Source organism: Haliotis rufescens, unplaced genomic scaffold (assembly GCF_023055435.1).
Source record: "Haliotis rufescens isolate VD_foot unplaced genomic scaffold, xgHalRufe1.0.p SCAF_50, whole genome shotgun sequence".
Lineage (NCBI taxonomy): Eukaryota > Metazoa > Mollusca > Gastropoda > Lepetellida > Haliotidae > Haliotis > Haliotis rufescens.
The window spans coordinates 908,867-927,430 of NW_025964224.1; the positions used below are offsets into that span (position 1 = coordinate 908,867).

At 39.0% G+C, this 18,564-nt stretch overlaps 1 protein-coding gene across 1 annotated transcript; it reads right to left on the reverse strand.

Annotated features, from left to right (window-relative positions):
* Positions 1-35: 35 nt before the first annotated feature.
* LOC125374024 (deoxycytidylate deaminase-like) lies at positions 36-9,150 on the reverse strand. Its single transcript, XM_048384717.1, has 5 exons — positions 9,113-9,150; positions 1,557-1,662; positions 628-766; positions 166-307; positions 36-72 (listed from the first exon to the last, which is right to left on the reverse strand). Exons 1-5 carry the CDS (start codon positions 9,133-9,135, stop codon positions 36-38), a joined length of 447 nt encoding a protein of 148 aa, XP_048240674.1. The 5' UTR covers positions 9,136-9,150.
* Between the last annotated feature and the right edge of the window lie 9,414 nt (positions 9,151-18,564).

Sequence of the window (18,564 nt, forward strand, 5' to 3'; positions counted from 1 at the left end):
CGTGTTGCGGTTGGCTGTCGTTTGTTTGGGAACTGTCACTTTGGGCCGAAACACGTCAAGGCGTGGCTTAGTCTAAAAATTGAATAAAAACTAACTACAATTCTAGAAACAGCATTCAGAGCTTATAGGTGTAAGTGAGGAATTCTGGTTGAAATCGTAACAAACCTTGTTTCGACACGAGCCGCCTCAAACAGGATCTTCGCGGCTTTTACTTCCTCCTTGTCATGTTTCTTGTCCGAGTAGTAGACCACTGTCTTGATGCCAGACTGGATGATGATCTTGGCGCACTCGTTACATGGAAACAAGCCTGTGCCCGTTTCTCTCTGTGTGTGTGTCTGCCTGTTTCTTTTTCTGTGTGTGTGCCTGCCTGTGTTTGTTTCTGCTTGTCTGCATGTGTCTGTTTCTGTGTGTGTGTTTGTGTGTCTGTGTCTGTGTGTCTGTTTCTCTGTGTGTTTGTGTCTGTTTCTGTGTGTGTGTCTGCCTGTGTCTCTTTCTCTGTGTGTGGGTGTTTGTGTGTCTGTTTCTGTGTGTCTGTGTCTGTGTGTGTGCGTGTGTGCATGCGTGTGCATGTGTGTGTATGTAATTCTGTAATGTTAACATGTAGCAATTTTCATTATTATGACTTACCGTAATAATATTTAGTTCCCAGTTGGCTGGCGGCATCTTTTTTTTCCCAGGGGAGCAGTGTATCGCTACAGTTGTTAGGCATCCCGTTGTAACCGGTTCCGACGATCCTTTTCTTAGGATTGACAATACACGCTCCGACCTACAACTCGCCCACAATTAATACATTAGCTGTGTTAAAGAGAGTTTATCATCCAAAAATGGCTGCCACAGCCTCGGAATTTTTCCACTTTTATCAACTCGTGTTGATATATTTGATATCAAAAGACACGAGGGTGAGATTCTCTATATCTCACCCGAGTGTCTTTTGATAGCAAATATATCAACAAGAGTTCATAAAAGATGAAAAAAAGTTTATCCACTTTTATCAACGAGTGTTGATATATTTGATATCGAAAGTCACGAGGGTGAGATTTTATTTATCATCCAACATCATTCTTCCAACTTTTTCAGTTTGTAGACAGTAACAAACAGTCATAAAACGTACTGCTAACAGCTTCAGTAGCAGATCCATTAATGATGTCTTTTTATTGTGACGTCATGGTAACCAGTAACGTCACAATGGTCTGCAAAGCATTGTGATGCAATTTCTTTGCAGCGATATCTACAATGTAGATATCGCTTGACCTCACCCAAGCGATATCTCCTGAGGGGGCCAGTTTTGGATGATAGGTGTGTCATTACACAACAGTGTCCTTTTAACTGTCAGGGGTACTGCAGGGTAGGGTACATGTCACAAGATGGACTCGTTACAGTGACCAGACTGTGTGCTACCCGACGGCGAGGGTAATTGATAATACTGTTCATTTCTGTTGACTTATGCTTAAAGTTCTTCGCAAAAACTGTTGTATTACTGCAGTGCAAACAACCTCTTTAAGACCCATAGCTTCTTTTCACTAAAAGCACGTGATATATATGAATCCCAATTTTACCTGCGTGACGGGGTCTTTGCTTCTCATTCCAGACAGAAATGCAATGGCCATGAAGTACTCCTCCCAGTCCAGTTGGCTCTCTCTCTTGCCACTTTCACCAAACTGTCTGTTGTATGTAAAACAACAAAAACCTAACAAAGTATCTACCTTTACTGGCATTTCATCTACGTACTGCACTTGTGAACAGTTGTATTACAGAATGGACTAGAGGATTACCAATAGCTAGTGCTTTGGGTATACAATGTAATGGTGGGTATACATGATGAGAGTATCCTCAAGTGCAGACCAGTATGATAAAGTAACAGCTGGCTGTTATAAAGGAATTATTATGAATTCAACTTACTTGTCTCTATTTCATTTAGGAAGCTTCATTTTACTGACTTTCGCAAAATTGCCACACATTATATTGACTCCGAACCGACCAGCCCTTGTTTTATCCCCTTTATGCCTAATGCCAGGCAGTGTAACAGCAAGTAACACCTTTTGGTATGGCGCGACTGGGGATTGAACCAACGACATTCCTCTCTCCCGACAGACGCTATATCTACTAGACCACAAAGACTGAGCTGTTTTGCCATGAAGACTACAAGTATTAATATCAATAATATTGTATACAGAAAACCCTGCCCCATAACGGGTTCTTAATGTAGCATTAACTATATCCGATACAAACCCTCTCCCATTCAGCGTTCTAATATTGTGCATGAGAAAATATACTGCACATGCACTATCGCGTTGTAACGATTCAAACAACCGTAAATAAATCTTTCATTGAAATTCTGAACTTAATGCCTTCATATATCTGGGCCGCGTTAATATTCGGAGCGTTAGCTATTTCCACTATAAAACGAGGGGACATATCAGTTTGCGAGCGTGGGTTGTAGTTTCTATTACTTTCCATATAAGGAGGCAATTACTGCATACAGTAGCGGTCCACCAAGTAGCTGTCAATGCAATACATGGGCAGATGTGTTCAGTTGTGTCAATGCAGTGACGTTTGAGGCGAGCGGTGAAGCCATTTGTGTACTAAACATCCTGTTGCCAAGATAACATGCACGTTACTAATGATATGTCCAATACACCCTACCAACATATTTATTGTTACTTCATATTCACAATCATTATGGTTTAATCTACATTTTAATATAATTTAAGGACATTAATGTTATTTGACTTAAACGACATCAAGAGGATAGTCACCGATGTTTAGAGTCTTCATCATTCAATGTTTTTAGATATGGACACATATTAACGAAGGGGTAGCTTTGCTCAAATTCTACATGCAACAAGAACGATCATATAAAAGTGTCTCTCTAGTGCAGTTCCTGGTCTGGCTGATGTCTGTTATCAGCCTTGCTCTGACAGACCAGATTCTCCTGCTATTCTGATAATGCTTGTCCGTAATATGCACTAGTATACTCCATTATCCCCACCTCTGTAGGCGATTCTAGGAACACTTCATGGTCAAGGTAGAATTGAGATGAACATACTGTGCGATTTCGGTGTCAAATGTAGTTTTGTCCCATAAAATAAACATAGGTCTACAATGAGAGCGCTGTACCCGATCCACCATGTTCAATTTCAATGACGGCATATCATTGCTACTATCAAGTAGCTATCAATGCAATACATTGGAAACATACTTTCCGTCACAACTCGACTTGTTCAAACATCCTGGCAATACTGCATCAACGTTAAATGTTCAGTTGCAATTACCCATTCAATCATCATTGTTACATTTATCAACATTGCAGGTTGCCATGGAACTTTAGAATTCCCTGAATGTGAATTGCTGAACTTTTATGAAAGTTCACAAATGTCTTATTTAAGGACATCTCGTGATCCCGCTGTAAACAGAAGAGCAATAAATGACCTTTTTTAAAAAAATATATCTCAAACACCAATGGCATAAACACCACTCTTATATAACACATGTATTATTATGGCAATCGACGTTTACCGAGTGTTTACTGTTCGGTTTTTTTAAGCCATGGTAGTACTTCTTGTTTCAGCAAGTGCGCAGACCTGGCGTATGATCACCAACCCAGACTGTAGCTGATATATATATATGCATTCTCGCCTTGATTAGACAAATTGTGTCAAGACAGGTCCTGACATGGTGTAACAGTAAAGATACGAGCTGTGTTCGAATGGGTTATTTTGAAATTTTACTTATAAAAATACAAATTGATATCGAACAAGCATTCATTCAGATTCTCAAGATCCCCACACATGGCGACAATGGACACTGCACACAGTATCACTGGATGAACACACTGGAGAAAAGAATGTGCTACCAGTTGGTCCCCAACAAGTCAAGACTAGCAGATAAACATCAGCCCATTTTCTGAGAGGTATTATATTTTTTAAAGAAGTAAAGGTAAGTAGTATAGTGTCACTAGTTAGAGTCTGGTTTTGGTGGAGGGAAAAGTGGAAGGAGCCTGAAAGGGTCCCCAGCCTACCGGTACTTTCTGAAAGCTGAATGAATCGAACTGTGTCAGCTAGCGGTGTAGTTAAAGTTTAGCGCGCAACAACGAGGTAGTCACGTCACCCTGCATTGACTGCAACGCTGAAGGCAGCCGGATTTCGAATCAACCGCGCTGCGTTCTATTGTGAACCATTTGTATAGAATTATTCAGCCCTGTCCCGACTTGCATAGTTGATGTTTCAATGCAAGCTTTTCCATTTAACGCGATGACAAATAAACCGTGTGGTTTGAGTTTTAACCGTGTAACATGATGTGCACAGTTTTACTTCAGAACGTGCTATTTTGAAAATAGATAGTTAGAACCATGTCACTGTTCAATAAGAAACTGATAAGTACATGTAGCTGTGTGACGGCACAAAGCTAGGTTTGTTGGGAAAGTGATGGAAGCAATCTATAGGACATTTTCATGTTTACAATAGTCACCCTTAATTCGAAGAGAGAACAGAGTTTATCATGGAAAAATGTTTCACGAGGAAAATGTTTTATTGGAAATATATGTCGAAGCAGGTTTATTCATAGCTAATGTATAGCAGAGAGACTAAGCGACCGACCGCCCATAACAATGTCAACATACCCCGGCCTTACAATTAATGTTAACATACCAGCCTCGCCTGAAGCTTCCCATTCATAAATTGTGCGACCAGTGTCCCGTATTTATGATATGTTAGGGAAATTGTGTTGTACATTTGTTATTTTAAAAAGGAGTTAGTTCATAGAGGATATATATGGGTATTCCCCTCATTAAACCTTTCTTTCGTTGGTGTCTATTAAACGTATCCGGTATTTAATACATTTGAATGATGTAGGAAAGTATGTGCGTGTAGATATTGTACCTATATCCGAACACGAATGTATGACACCTTTCAATAGATCAATTACGGTTCTAACCACGACACGCAACATGGCTATGAGCGTGGTTAGCAGTTCATATATATAAACACATCGTAAATGACATATTTCTGATGAATGAACTCGCCCGCACACATGTCTATAGGGTTATGTTCGCCCGAACTGTAAACAGTGACACATTTGATAACAGGAAGGGTGTGTGGAATGCACTCGTCCTTGTAAGGGTAAAATACGCGTTTAAACTCACCATTTAAACGATGACATTACTTTTTTAGATGTATTGGTATCAGTGAGTGAGTGAATTTAGTTTTACGCCACACTCGGCATTATTCAAGCTCTAGGACGGTGGTCTGTCAATAAACGAGCTTGGACCAGACAATCCAGTGATCAACAGCATGAGCAGCGATCTGTGCAACTAGGAACCGATGGCACGTGGCATCCGAGTCGGCGAGACTGACCAACCGATCCCCGTCAGTCGCCGATAAGCATGGGTTACTGAAGGTCGATTCTATAACCCGGCCCTTCACGGGTGTAGTATGACGAAGACTTTATACTAATATGATCGCTTTTTTAACATACTCACAAGTGTGCTGTGAAGAAAAGAGTGTCTTCCAAGATTCCCTGCACGTGTAAGACAGTATAAACTCTACAGTAGTGTAGCCCGACAAACAGTTTTACTCTCGCCAGCAAACGGATTGGACGTGAACAACATGAAGAAAGCATCAGAGATTAGACTTGACTCTAGAGATATATTTAGGAAGACTACGCTGAGAAAATCACAACAGAGAAAGAAACCACAAGCAGCCAAGAAGTCGACGCTGAAGACAAAGAAGAGACAGGTAACACCTAAAATGAAAACGATGACAACCAAACAGGGATTGAAGACAACACCCCAACCCGTGAAAATACAACATGTGTCGGAGATGAAGGCTGTGGTGGAACGGACACTTGCTGCCTTGAAGCGTCAACAGAGTCAAGGGTATAAAAGAAAGCTTCATAACCTCTAATCGCACACCGTATTGGATCACCATGGGGGTTGCCACCTGTCCGGACTGTGAAAAAATGTTTTCAAGGAGAGATGTCATGTTACGACACAGGAGAAATAAACATAGCATACCGCCGCCGCCGTTACAAGCCCAACTGCTACGAGATGAAACTATTTTCGTAAAGTTGACGGATAAAATATTCTCTTAAATATATTTTATATTCGCGAACTCGTATAGCTGGAGACCTCATGGTGTTGACACAGTTCGATTCATTCAGGGTTGCAGTTCCACACTGTATTCATGCATTGTCAACTCGAGGTCGGGACTGTTTGCTTTTTTTCAGCATCGTATATACTGTAGCTTTCAGAAAGTACCGGTAGGCTGGGGACCCTTTCAGGCTCCCTCCACTTTTCCCTCCACCAAAACCAGACTCTAACTAGTGACACTATACTACTAAGGTATCTTTGAAACAAACACACCTTATCCGCCTCGTAAAAGTACATTGGGATGGTCCAGTTCAATAAATGTTCATGGTTTGAAATGAAATCGAGGGATGTTCTTAGTATAGAACTCAATTCACGTTGTCCTACTTCTTGTCTGTTTAGTGTTTCTGGTTTTATTGATATGGCACACTGGTTGACAATGTTGCAATGATGTTTTACCCAGTACACCTTAAATATAGTAGATGAGCGATGTGATACACATATAAAAGTAAAATACCCAGTTCATAGCTATATTCATACACATATCAATGACTCGACAATGATAATACATCTTATGTGATGAAAGCATTATATTTATACAGAGCATATGTTGTGAATGTTCCTCTTTATTGTAAGGAAAGGTAGTTTTGGGGAAATTGAAAACAATTCGCCAAGGTGTTGCCTCATCCACCCAACCCCTCCCCCCACAACCTTGTTCCTTCTGGCCTGTGGAACGTGACCCAAAGATAAGGTCTGTGATAACAGACGAGTTGCTCGTTACACATGTACCTTCATTTATTAATGGTTCCAACCCCAAGTACAATCATTTATTTCGTAGTACCACCTGCTGATGCTAGATTGTGTTATATTGTAAACGTAAAATACCCAGTTCACAGCTATATTCATACATATATCAATACACCGATTATTCCTCTCCTGATGACAGCATTACATTCATACAATGCATATTTCGTTCTGAATCTTCCCCTTTACTGCTAGGAACAGAGAGGTTCAGGGAAATTGAAAACAATTCTCAGAGATGTACTCTTGAAGTTCCTGTTTTTCTCCTCGATTTCGAGTTCAAGAAATTCTGTCAGAAAATAAATCAATGTTAAATGTTAGACCCAGGGAATGTGGCAGTTTGAGTCGAGCCTAGGTTATGTTGACCAAAGTATTGCAGTTACGAGCAGATCGCTGCTCAGCACTGATTCAATCGTGTAATGTTCATCCCTGTTGTGTGTTTAATGATCGAGAACATTTCGCCTGTTTGATGTCTGCATCTCCAATTTCCAATACATATAATGTTATGTAAACAACCTGTGCCAAGTTAGAGTTGACACGCGAGTGTCAATACCGGAACGCCCCGGGTTGTATTTACGTTACTGTTAACGTTAACTGAGACATTTTAAGTTTAAAGTGCTAGCAGACGTTTGAACATTGTGTAAGCAATGGCACATTTTTTTTATACAGGTTCTATCTTAAATAATATGTAAATGAAATGATATAAGGTTCCACAACGTGTGTGCCGTCAAGAACTGCATGGGACGACGGTAAAGTGACATAACTTTATGTATTAGTCTCATGTCAACGGGGATGGATATTCATCTCTTGGTGTTGTAATTAGTCAGATTATTAACTTTGTGTGTGTCCGTTCATAATACGATAATATATATACCCTGCACTACACACGTAGCAGATTTCTGCAAGTGGTTAAAGTTTATCTGCGGTAACGGTATACTGTGTTGCTCCCTGTGAATATCTTCCTCCACTCATATTAATGACCTAACGTGACCTAGTTGTAGTTTACTTTTGCTTACAGTTCTTGGAAAGGGTGGATCGATATTTGCTGATCGCCTGAACAATAGACAGACATGGGGGCTGTGGTCCCAAGCAAAGTACACACAGCACGTTATCGTGTGTCCTATTTGAAATAGAAGAAACGAGTTTCCTTAAAATGTCTTAGCTATAAACATATAGTGTTCTCGCCACATAACCGGTTGTTACAGACATTGGCAAGAAAATATTTCATCTCAGTTCTGTAGAAATATATCAGCATCTCATTATATATGTTCTTGTTTTGTTCAATTCCGATTGTCTTTGTTGTTATTTATATCTGCTAAATGTTTTCTTTGTTGATTATTTGAAAAGTAGATATTGCTGATTTTTAAGTGACTGACATCTCAAACAAGGAGTTTGGTGTTGTAAAGTCTCAGTGAAGGTTTCAAAAGTTTTATGGCAAAAAATAAAAGTGACAAAACTATTTCCATATTCCATTGTATGGTTCCGACTATATCATGAGGATACGTTTATGAATCACCCCTTCTTGCCGAAACGTCTACCCCCATATTGTATAAAGCTGTTATCAATAAGGAAGTCCAGCATTTCACATAATGTTTTCTCAGTAAACTTCAGATGGCATTTGCTTTCATTTTGGATAAATTTACCTTAGCTTCTGAAGTTAGATATGTGACGATATCTATGGTCACTACGTTTTGTAACAAAAGCCCCATGGATTAAGGAATGAAGTTTTTCCTAAGGTTTGTCGATCATGAACAAAACTATAAAATACCTAAGATCAGACTTTCTTTGTCCTTTCAGCATTGTATAATACATTGAGAATAAATATCAACATTGTCTCGAATGTCCATTTTCACATGTACGTCTTCCTACCACTGTACACCTACAACCTACGAGAAGCTAATAATGATGTACAGCAATAGTTTATCTCTAATTGTGCCAGCTATTGTGTATATTTTGCTTTAAATTGAAAACGTGAACGCCAGGGAATAATCAGCCTCGAACATCTGCTGAAACTCCATCAGGCGCAAAAGACACATGTATAACTTAAAGTGATGACACCAGAGTTCGGAGGCGAACATGTCCTGCTCGAAACGAAATACCTTTTGAATGGATGCGGTACAATTTGACGTCTCACCACACACGTAGAGTAACAGCAAGTGTGTTGTCACACAATCCACAACATGATATTCTACCATGCTGTTAAGCTTAATAGGTTCTAGTGATACATACCTACTATGCACTGTCTTTTGCATAAACTGGTGGGTTTCTTTGGTGGTCGAGGTTCATCATTCCTGAAACCAATGAGTTCAAAATTAGTTTGTACAGTGTTTTATTCACTGATGTTCAACCACTACTAAATTCACATGAATAACGTGTCATCAATAATCCAATTGCTCTTACATAATACTTTGCAGGTTTGTCCTACCAGCTAAATTATAATTACGCCTGCTGTATAACAGCAACATTTATACAAACAGTTTAAATACAGCATCAATAAGGGGGTACATACCACAATACGACAGCTCAAATTGAGCCGTAATAACAGTAATCACCAGCTAAATCCATCGTCTTTGATAATGCATAGAAAACAATTATATAATAATTTTATGACTTCCTGTGAATATGGTTTAACCACTCTATTGTGTACCGTCATTGAATATGGTACTACCACTCTATTGTGTACTGACATTGAATATGCTACTACCACTCTATTGTGTACTGCCATTGAATATGGTACTACCACTCTATTGTGTACTGCCATTAAATATGGTACCACCACTCTATTGTGTACTGCCATTGAATATGGTACCACCACTTTATTGTGTACTGCCATTGAATATGGTACTACCACTCTATTGCGTACTAATTTCACTCCCACTTTAACATATATTTATTATACATAATTAGTGGTAAGTTTAATTTAGTTTTATCAGCCAGCTGCACAACGTGTATCTGTACTCTGTGTGACCTAATAACTGTCCCATGAGATATATAGAGCGCATACGTGTGCCTGATGAAGATAGTGAGAGATACAATTGGTGCAGTATCATTACTTGGATACATTGGTCAAACTATGTTGCTCCTTGGTAAACTATGCAATGGAAACTGTATTTTCTCAAGCAGATGTTTCTAGTCCAGTTTAGATTTGAAGCAACACCAGTTAATAACAAGTGGGGCATGACATCACCTATTGGTAGCAAGTTAGGTCTTGTCTCCCAATATGATTTATGTGACTAAGTTAATACATAATGCATTGTGAACAACTGACTTGCCTTTACAAAGTGTTTGTGACGGGTGCCACCGGTGGTGGAACAGGATACACTTATCTTTTCGCGAACACCATCCATAACTGTACTTTCGCCCTCACGAATGAACAGTTATAACTTACCTTCAATACAGAAGTGTGAACTTATATAGTATAGGGAAATTGATTGTTCGTATGTAAAAATAAATATGACATTACACAGTTAGTATGTTAGTTGTGGTGTTATGAGATGTCAGTGTATCTCAAACACCAATGGTATAAACACCACTCTTATGTAACACATGTATTATTATGGCAATTGACCTTTACCTGGTGTTTTCTGTTCGTTTTTTTTAAGCCATGGTAGTACTTCTTGTTTCAGCAAGTGCGCAGACCTGGCGTATGATCACCAACCCAGACTGTAGCTGATATCTTTATACCTTACATTCTCGTCTTGATAGACAAATTGTGTCAGGACAGGTCCTGACATGGTGTAATAGTAAATATACGAGCTGTATTCGAATGGGTTATTTTGTAATTTTACTAACAAAAATGCAAATTGACATCGGACAAGCATTCATTCAGATTCTCAAGATCTCTACACATGGCGACAATGGACAATGCACACAGTATCACTGAATGCACACACTGTAGTAAAGAATGTGCTACCAGGTGGTCCCCAACAAGTCCAGACTAGCAGATAAACATCCGCCCATTTTCTGCGAGGTATTATATTTTTTTAAAGAAGAAAAGAAATCTTTACTCCAAACATAACTTATCCCCCATAGTACATTAAAGACACGTACACGTGTACCAGAAGCAGTTATTTCGTATTGAATAACATAACAAAGCACGTATTTCAATGGCTGCGTTTCAGAGTATATGCTTATTCCTTCATCAGATGAATTCACCCGATGAAGGAGTACGCATATTCTCTGAAACGTTGTGTTGATAATAATTAAGAAGTTGACATCGATAAATTCCGCCGCTCATAACATAGCACGTTCTGAGAACCAACAAAGACCGCCAAACAGTTGAATGAAAACCACATAGTTTCATCTGACAAACATTTTTTTAGATTATCAATGAGGAAGGTGCTACCAGTTGGTTACCAACAAGCCCAAACATCTAGCAGATAAACATCAGCCCATTTTCTGCTGGGTATTATATTTTTTTAAAGAAGTAGAATAATGTTTATTACCAACACAACTTCTCCCCCTCGTAATGGTACATTGGGATGGTCCAGTTCAATAAATGTTCATGTTTTGAGATGAAATCAGGGGCAGTTCTAAGAAAAGAACTCAATTCACGTCGTCCTGCTTTTTGTCTGTTTAGTGTGTTTGGTTTTATTGATATGGCACACTGGTTGACACTGTTTCAATGAAGCGTTACCTTGTACACCTTAAAAGTAGTAGATGAGCGATGTGATACACATATAAAAGTAAAATACCCAATTCATGTTTATATTTATACTGATATCAATGACTCGACAATGATAATAAATCTGATGTGATGAAAGCATTATATTTATACAGAGCATATGTTGTGAATGTTCCTCTTTATTGTAAGGAAAGGTAGTTTTGGGGAAATTGAAAACAATTCGCCCAGATGTTGCCTTATCCCCCAACCCCTCCCCCCACAACCTTGTTCCTTCTGGCCTGTGGAACGTGACCCAAAGATAAGGTCTGTGATAACAGACGATTTGCTCGTTACACATGTACCTTCATTTATTAATGGTTCCAACACCAAGTACAATCATTTATATAGTAGTACCACTTGCTGATGTTATATTGTGACCAATCAAATTCAAGTATGACGAACTTCTGCCTTCTCTATAAAATGTTTCAGTGTTTTGTTCTTACATGTTTTTGTGCCCCTATTGCTTCTGCTCCTGTTTAAAATGAAACGTTTCTGTTTTCCACTCTTTTGCCTGTTGCGCCAAACGGAATCTGTTTCGGCAGATAATCGATTGTTCTCGTTGACGTTCAGTATCTAACCTTTATGTCGCCATCACCGCCCCTTGCGAAATGGTGGAAGAAAACCTCTGAATTATTTTATTACATTTTCTTCATCATGCTTTTGGTTTTGACTCAGAGGTCCATCCATGGCACGACCCAGAATAAATAGAAGGCGTCATAGCAAATGATAAATGCAAAATTCTTTGGAATAGGCCTCCAGACCTGTCCAGGCCATCAAACCTGATCTTGTCCTTTTTGAAAATCCAATGAAATCATTCATATCATTCCGGTCCCTTTTTTACCCTTATATGATTGACAAGATTCAGGAACAACATGGCAAACATGCAGACCTCGCTTTCGAAATGTCACGCTTGCACGATAAACGATAACGACAAGATTATGTAGGGGGAGACTTTGAACTGAAGAGTCTAGAGATTGACAATCGCGTGTCAACTCTAACGCGGCACAAGTTCAAATAACACTACATGTATTACATTTACGATCATTATTTAGTTGCTAAAACAAAACTTTCTTGACCCTGACGAGACTCACCATGAGCGGGCGCTACCGATAATACAGTACATGCATACCCTTTCCGGGACCACTTGTTGCCATCGCTGAGTTCTAGTAATCCATTCATATATTCCTTCATCTCTAGTTTGCTTTTTACACCCAATGGCATACACGTTGCGTCAGATATTCGAGGCTAAAAAGTACGTCACTGATCGTCATGGTAAATATCAGACATAATTAAGAGCATTGTTTCGAATTATTGTACGTGTGTGGCATAACATTTTACCACTGTTGGTCCAGATAACATTTAAATCAAGTAAGTCAGACTTTACCATCTACTGTACATACACAACTGTGCCATGTAAATAATGATTCTACTTACCGAAAATATGTTTGTCCCTTGTATGTATCATATTTTGAGGCGCTTTTTCAACAACGCCCCTTATGATATTAACTTTCCTTCTTAATACCCTATATCATGGATTAGCATAGCCGTTAAAGACTGAAATCAATATGTGAATAAGTTCTGCTGTATTGTAAAATACTAAATATCTGTCTAGATTGAACTCATTTAAAGACTGCCTGTTTTTATTTCATGACAACAAATAATTCATGATTAGCAGATAGTCTTTGTACCCTCAGTGACTTTTATTTTGATGTAAGAATGTGTACAAAACAAAACAAAACAAGAATGGTGCATTTATAATGAGATGCTGATATATTTCTACTGAACTAAGATTAAATCTTTTGCAGCAAGTAAATACACAAGTGAATTTTATTTTCAATAATCAAAAGAAATCTCTAATAAAAGCAGAGCCAGCTATATGTCTACTTAAAACATTTTGAAAGCTTTGCTGAGGCCTTGAATCATGTTGCCCCGATCAAACAGCTTCTGAGAAAGAGTCGTATGACGTTCTTTGAAATCTTGGTAGAAAGAGCATGCTCGATTGTATCCCATCAGCCCATTTTCTGAGAGGTATTATATTTTTTAAAGAAGTAAAGGTAAGTAGTATAGTGTCACTAGTTAGAGTCTGGTTTTGGTGGAGGGAAAAGTGGAGGGAGCCTGAAAGGGTCCCCAGCCTACCGGTACTTTCTGAAAGCTGAATGAATCGAACTGTGTCAGCTAGCGGTGTAGTTTAAGTTTAGCGCGCAACAACGAGGTAGTCACATCACCCTGCATTGACTGCAACGCTGAAGGCAGCCGGATTTCGAATCACCCGCGCTGCGTTCTATTGTGAACCATTTGTATAGAATTATTCAGCCCTGTCCCGACTTGCATAGTTGATGTTTCAATGCAAGCTTTTCCATTTAACGCGATGACAAATAAACCGTGTGGTTTGAGTTTTAACCGTGTAACATGATGTGCACAGTTTTACTTCAGAACGTGCTATTTTGAAAATAGATAGTTAGAACCATGTCACTGTTCAATAAGAAACTGATAAGTACATGTAGCTGTGTGACGGCACAAAGCTAGGTTTGTTGGGAAAGTGATGGAAGCAATCTATAGGACATTTTCATGTTTACAATAGTCACCCTTAATTCGAAGAGAGAACAGAGTTTATCATGGAAAAATGTTTCACGAGGAAAATGTTTTATTGGAAATATATGTCGAAGCAGGTTTATTCATAGCTAATGTATAGCAGAGAGACTAAGCGACCGACCGCCCATAACAATGTCAACATACCCCGGCCTTACAATTAATGTTAACATACAAGCCTCGCCTGAAGCTTCCCATTCATAAATTGTGTGACCAGTGTCCCGTATTTATGATATGTTAGGGAAATTGTGTTGTACATTTGTTATTTTAAAAAGGAGTTAGTTCAGAGAGGATATATATGGGTATTCCCCTCATTAAACCTTTCTTTCGTTGGTGTCTATTAAACGTATCCGGTATTTAATACATTTGAATGATGTAGGAAAGTATGTGCGTGTAGATGTTGTACCTTTATCCGAACACGAATGTATGACACCTTTCAATAGATCAATTACGGTTCTAACCACGACACGCAACATGGCTATGAGCGTGGTTAGCAGTTCATATATATAAACACATCGTAAATGACATATTTCTGATGAATGAACTCACCCGCACACATGTCTATAGGGTTATGTTCGCCCGAACTGTAAACAGTGACACATTTGATAACAGGAAGGGTGTGTGGAATGCACTCGTCCTTGTAAGGGTAAAATACGCGTTTAAACTCACCATTTAAACGATGACATTACTTTTTTAGATGTATTGGTATCAGTGAGTGAGTGAATTTAGTTTTACGCCACACTCGGCATTATTCAAGCTCTAGGACGGTGGTCTGTCAATAAACGAGCTTGGACCAGACAATCCAGTGATCAACAGCATGAGCAGCGATCTGTGCAACTAGGAACCGATGGCACGTGGCATCCGAGTCGGGGAGACTGACCAACCGATCCCCGTCAGTCGCCGATAAGCATGGGTTACTGAAGGTCGATTCTATAACCCGGCCCTTCACGGGTGTAGTATGACGAAGACTTTATACTAATATGATCGCTTTTTTAACATACTCACAAGTGTGCTGTGAAGAAAAGAGTGTCTTCCAAGATTCCCTGCACGTGTAAGACAGTATAAACTCTACAGTAGTGTAGCCCGACAAACAGTTTTACTCTCGCCAGCAAACGGATTGGACGTGAACAACATGAAGAAAGCATCAGAGATTAGACTTGACTCTAGAGATATATTTAGGAAGACTACGTTGAGAAAATCACAACAGAGAAAGAAACCACAAGCAGCCAAGAAGTCGACGCTGAAGACAAAGAAGAGACAGGTAACACCTAAAATGAAAACGATGACAACCAAACAGGGATCGAAGACAACACCCCAACCCGTGAAAATACAACATGTGTCGGAGATGAAGGCTGTGGTGGAACGGACACTTGCTGCCTTGAAGCGTCAACAGAGTCAAGGGTATAAAAGAAAGCTTCATAACCTCTAATCGCACACCGTATTGGATCACCATGGGGGTTGCCACCTGTCCGGACTGTGAAAAAATGTTTTCAAGGAGAGATGTCATGTTACGACACAGGAGAAATAAACATAGCATACCGCCGTCGCCGTTACAAGCCCAACTGCTACGAGATGAAACTATTTTCGTAAAGTTGACGGATAAAATATTCTCTTAAATATATTTTATATTCGCGAACTCGTATAGCTGGAGACCTCATGGTGTTGACACAGTTCGATTCATTCAGGGTTGCAGTTCCACACTGTATTCATGCATTGTCAACTCGAGGTCGGGACTGTTTGCTTTTTTTCAGCATCGTATATACTGTAGCTTTCAGAAAGTACCGGTAGGCTGGGGACCCTTTCAGGCTCCCTCCACTTTTCCCTCCACCAAAACCAGACTCTAACTAGTGACACTATACTACTAAGGTATCTTTGAAACAAACACACCTTATCCGCCTCGTAAAAGTACATTGGGATGGTCCAGTTCAATAAATGTTCATGGTTTGAAATGAAATCGAGGGATGTTCTTAGTATAGAACTCAATTCACGTTGTCCTACTTCTTGTCTGTTTAGTGTTTCTGGTTTTATTGATATGGCACACTGGTTGACAATGTTGCAATGATGTTTTACCCAGTACACCTTAAATATAGTAGATGAGCGATGTGATACACATATAAAAGTAAAATACCCAGTTCATAGCTATATTCATACACATATCAATGACTCGACAATGATAATACATCTTATGTGATGAAAGCATTATATTTATACAGAGCATATGTTGTGAATGTTCCTCTTTATTGTAAGGAAAGGTAGTTTTGGGGAAATTGAAAACAATTCGCCAAGATGTTGCCTCATCCACCCAACCCCTCCCCCCACAACCTTGTTCCTTCTGGCCTGTGGAACGTGACCCAAAGATAAGGTCTGTGATAACAGACGAGTTGCTCGTTACACATGTACCTTCATTTATTAATGGTTCCAACCCCAAGTACAATCATTTATTTCGTAGTACCACCTGCTGATGCTAGATTGTGTTATATTGTAAACGTAAAATACCCAGTTCACAGCTATATTCATACATATATCAATACACCGATTATTCCTCTCCTGATGACAGCATTACATTCATACAATGCATATTTCGTTCTGAATCTTCCCCTTTACTGCTAGGAACAGAGAGGTTCAGGGAAATTGAAAACAATTCTAAGAGATGTACTCTTGAAGTTCCTGTTTTTCTCCTCGATTTCGAGTTCAAGAAATTCTGTCAGAAAATAAATCAATGTTAAATGTTAGACCCAGGGAATGTGGCAGTTTGAGTCGAGCCTAGGTTATGTTGACCAAAGTATTGCAGTTACGAGCAGATCGCTGCTCAGCACTGATTCAATCGTGTAATGTTCATCCCTGTTGTGTGTTTAATGATCGAGAACATTTCGCCAGTTTGATGTCTGCATCTCCAATTTCCAATACATATAATGTTATGTAAACAACCTGTGCCAAGTTAGAGTTGACACGCGAGTGTCAATACCGGAACGCCCCGGGTTGTATTTACGTTACTGTTAACGTTAACTGAGACATTTTAAGTTTAAAGTGCTAGCAGACGTTTGAACATTGTGTAAGCAATGGCACATTTTTTTTATACAGGTTCTATCTTAAATAATATGTAAATGAAATGATATAAGGTTCCACAACGTGTGTGCCGTCAAGAACTGCATGGGACGACGGTAAAGTGACATAACTTTATGTATTAGTCTCATGTCAACGGGGATGGATATTCATCTCTTGGTGTTGTAATTAGTCAGATTATTAACTTTGTGTGTGTCCGTTCATAATACGATAATATATATACCCTGCACTACACACGTAGCAGATTTCTGCAAGTGGTTAAAGTTTATCTGCGGTAACGGTATACTGTGTTGCTCCCTGTGAATATCTTCCTCCACTCATATTAATGACCTAACGTGACCTAGTTGTAGTTTACTTTTGCTTACAGTTCTTGGAAAGGGTGGATCGATATTTGCTGATCGCCTGAACAATAGACAGACATGGGGGCTGTGGTCCCAAGCAAAGTACACACAGCACGTTATCGTGTGTCCTATTTGAAATAGAAGAAACGAGTTTCCTTAAAATGTCTTAGCTATAAACATATATAGTGTTCTCGCCACATAACCGGTTGTTACAGACATTGGCAAGAAAATATTTCATCTCAGTTCTGTAGAAATATATCAGCATCTCATTATATATGTTCTTGTTTTGTTCAATTCCGATTGTCTTTGTTGTTATTTATATCTGCTAAATGTTTTCTTTGTTGATTATTTGAAAAGTAGATATTGCTGATTTTTAAGTGACTGACATCTCAAACAAGGAGTTTGGTGTTGTAAAGTCTCAGTGAAGGTTTCAAAAGTTTTATGGCAAAAAATAAAAGTGACAAAACTATTTCCATATTCCATTGTATGGTTCCGACTATATCATGAGGATACGTTTATGAATCACCCCTTCTTGCCGAAACGTCTACCCCCATATTGTATAAAGCTGTTATCAATAAGGAAGTCCAGCATTTCACATAATGTTTTCTCAGTAAACTTCAGATGGCATTTGCTTTCATTTTGGATAAATTTACCTTAGCTTCTGAAGTTAGATATGTGACGATATCTATGGTCACTACGTTTTGTAACAAAAGCCCCATGGATTAAGGAATGAAGTTTTTTCTAAGGTTTGTCGATCATGAACAAAACTATAAAATACCTAAGATCAGACTTTCTTTGTCCTTTCAGCATTGTATAATACATTGAGAATAAATATCAACATTGTCTCGAATGTCCATTTTCACATGTACGTCTTCCTACCACTGTACACCTACAACCTACGAGAAGCTAATAATGATGTACAGCAATAGTTTATCTCTAATTGTGCCAGCTATTGTGTATATCTTGCTTTAAATTGAAAACGTGAACGCCAGGGAATAATCAGCCTCGAACATCTGCTGAAACTC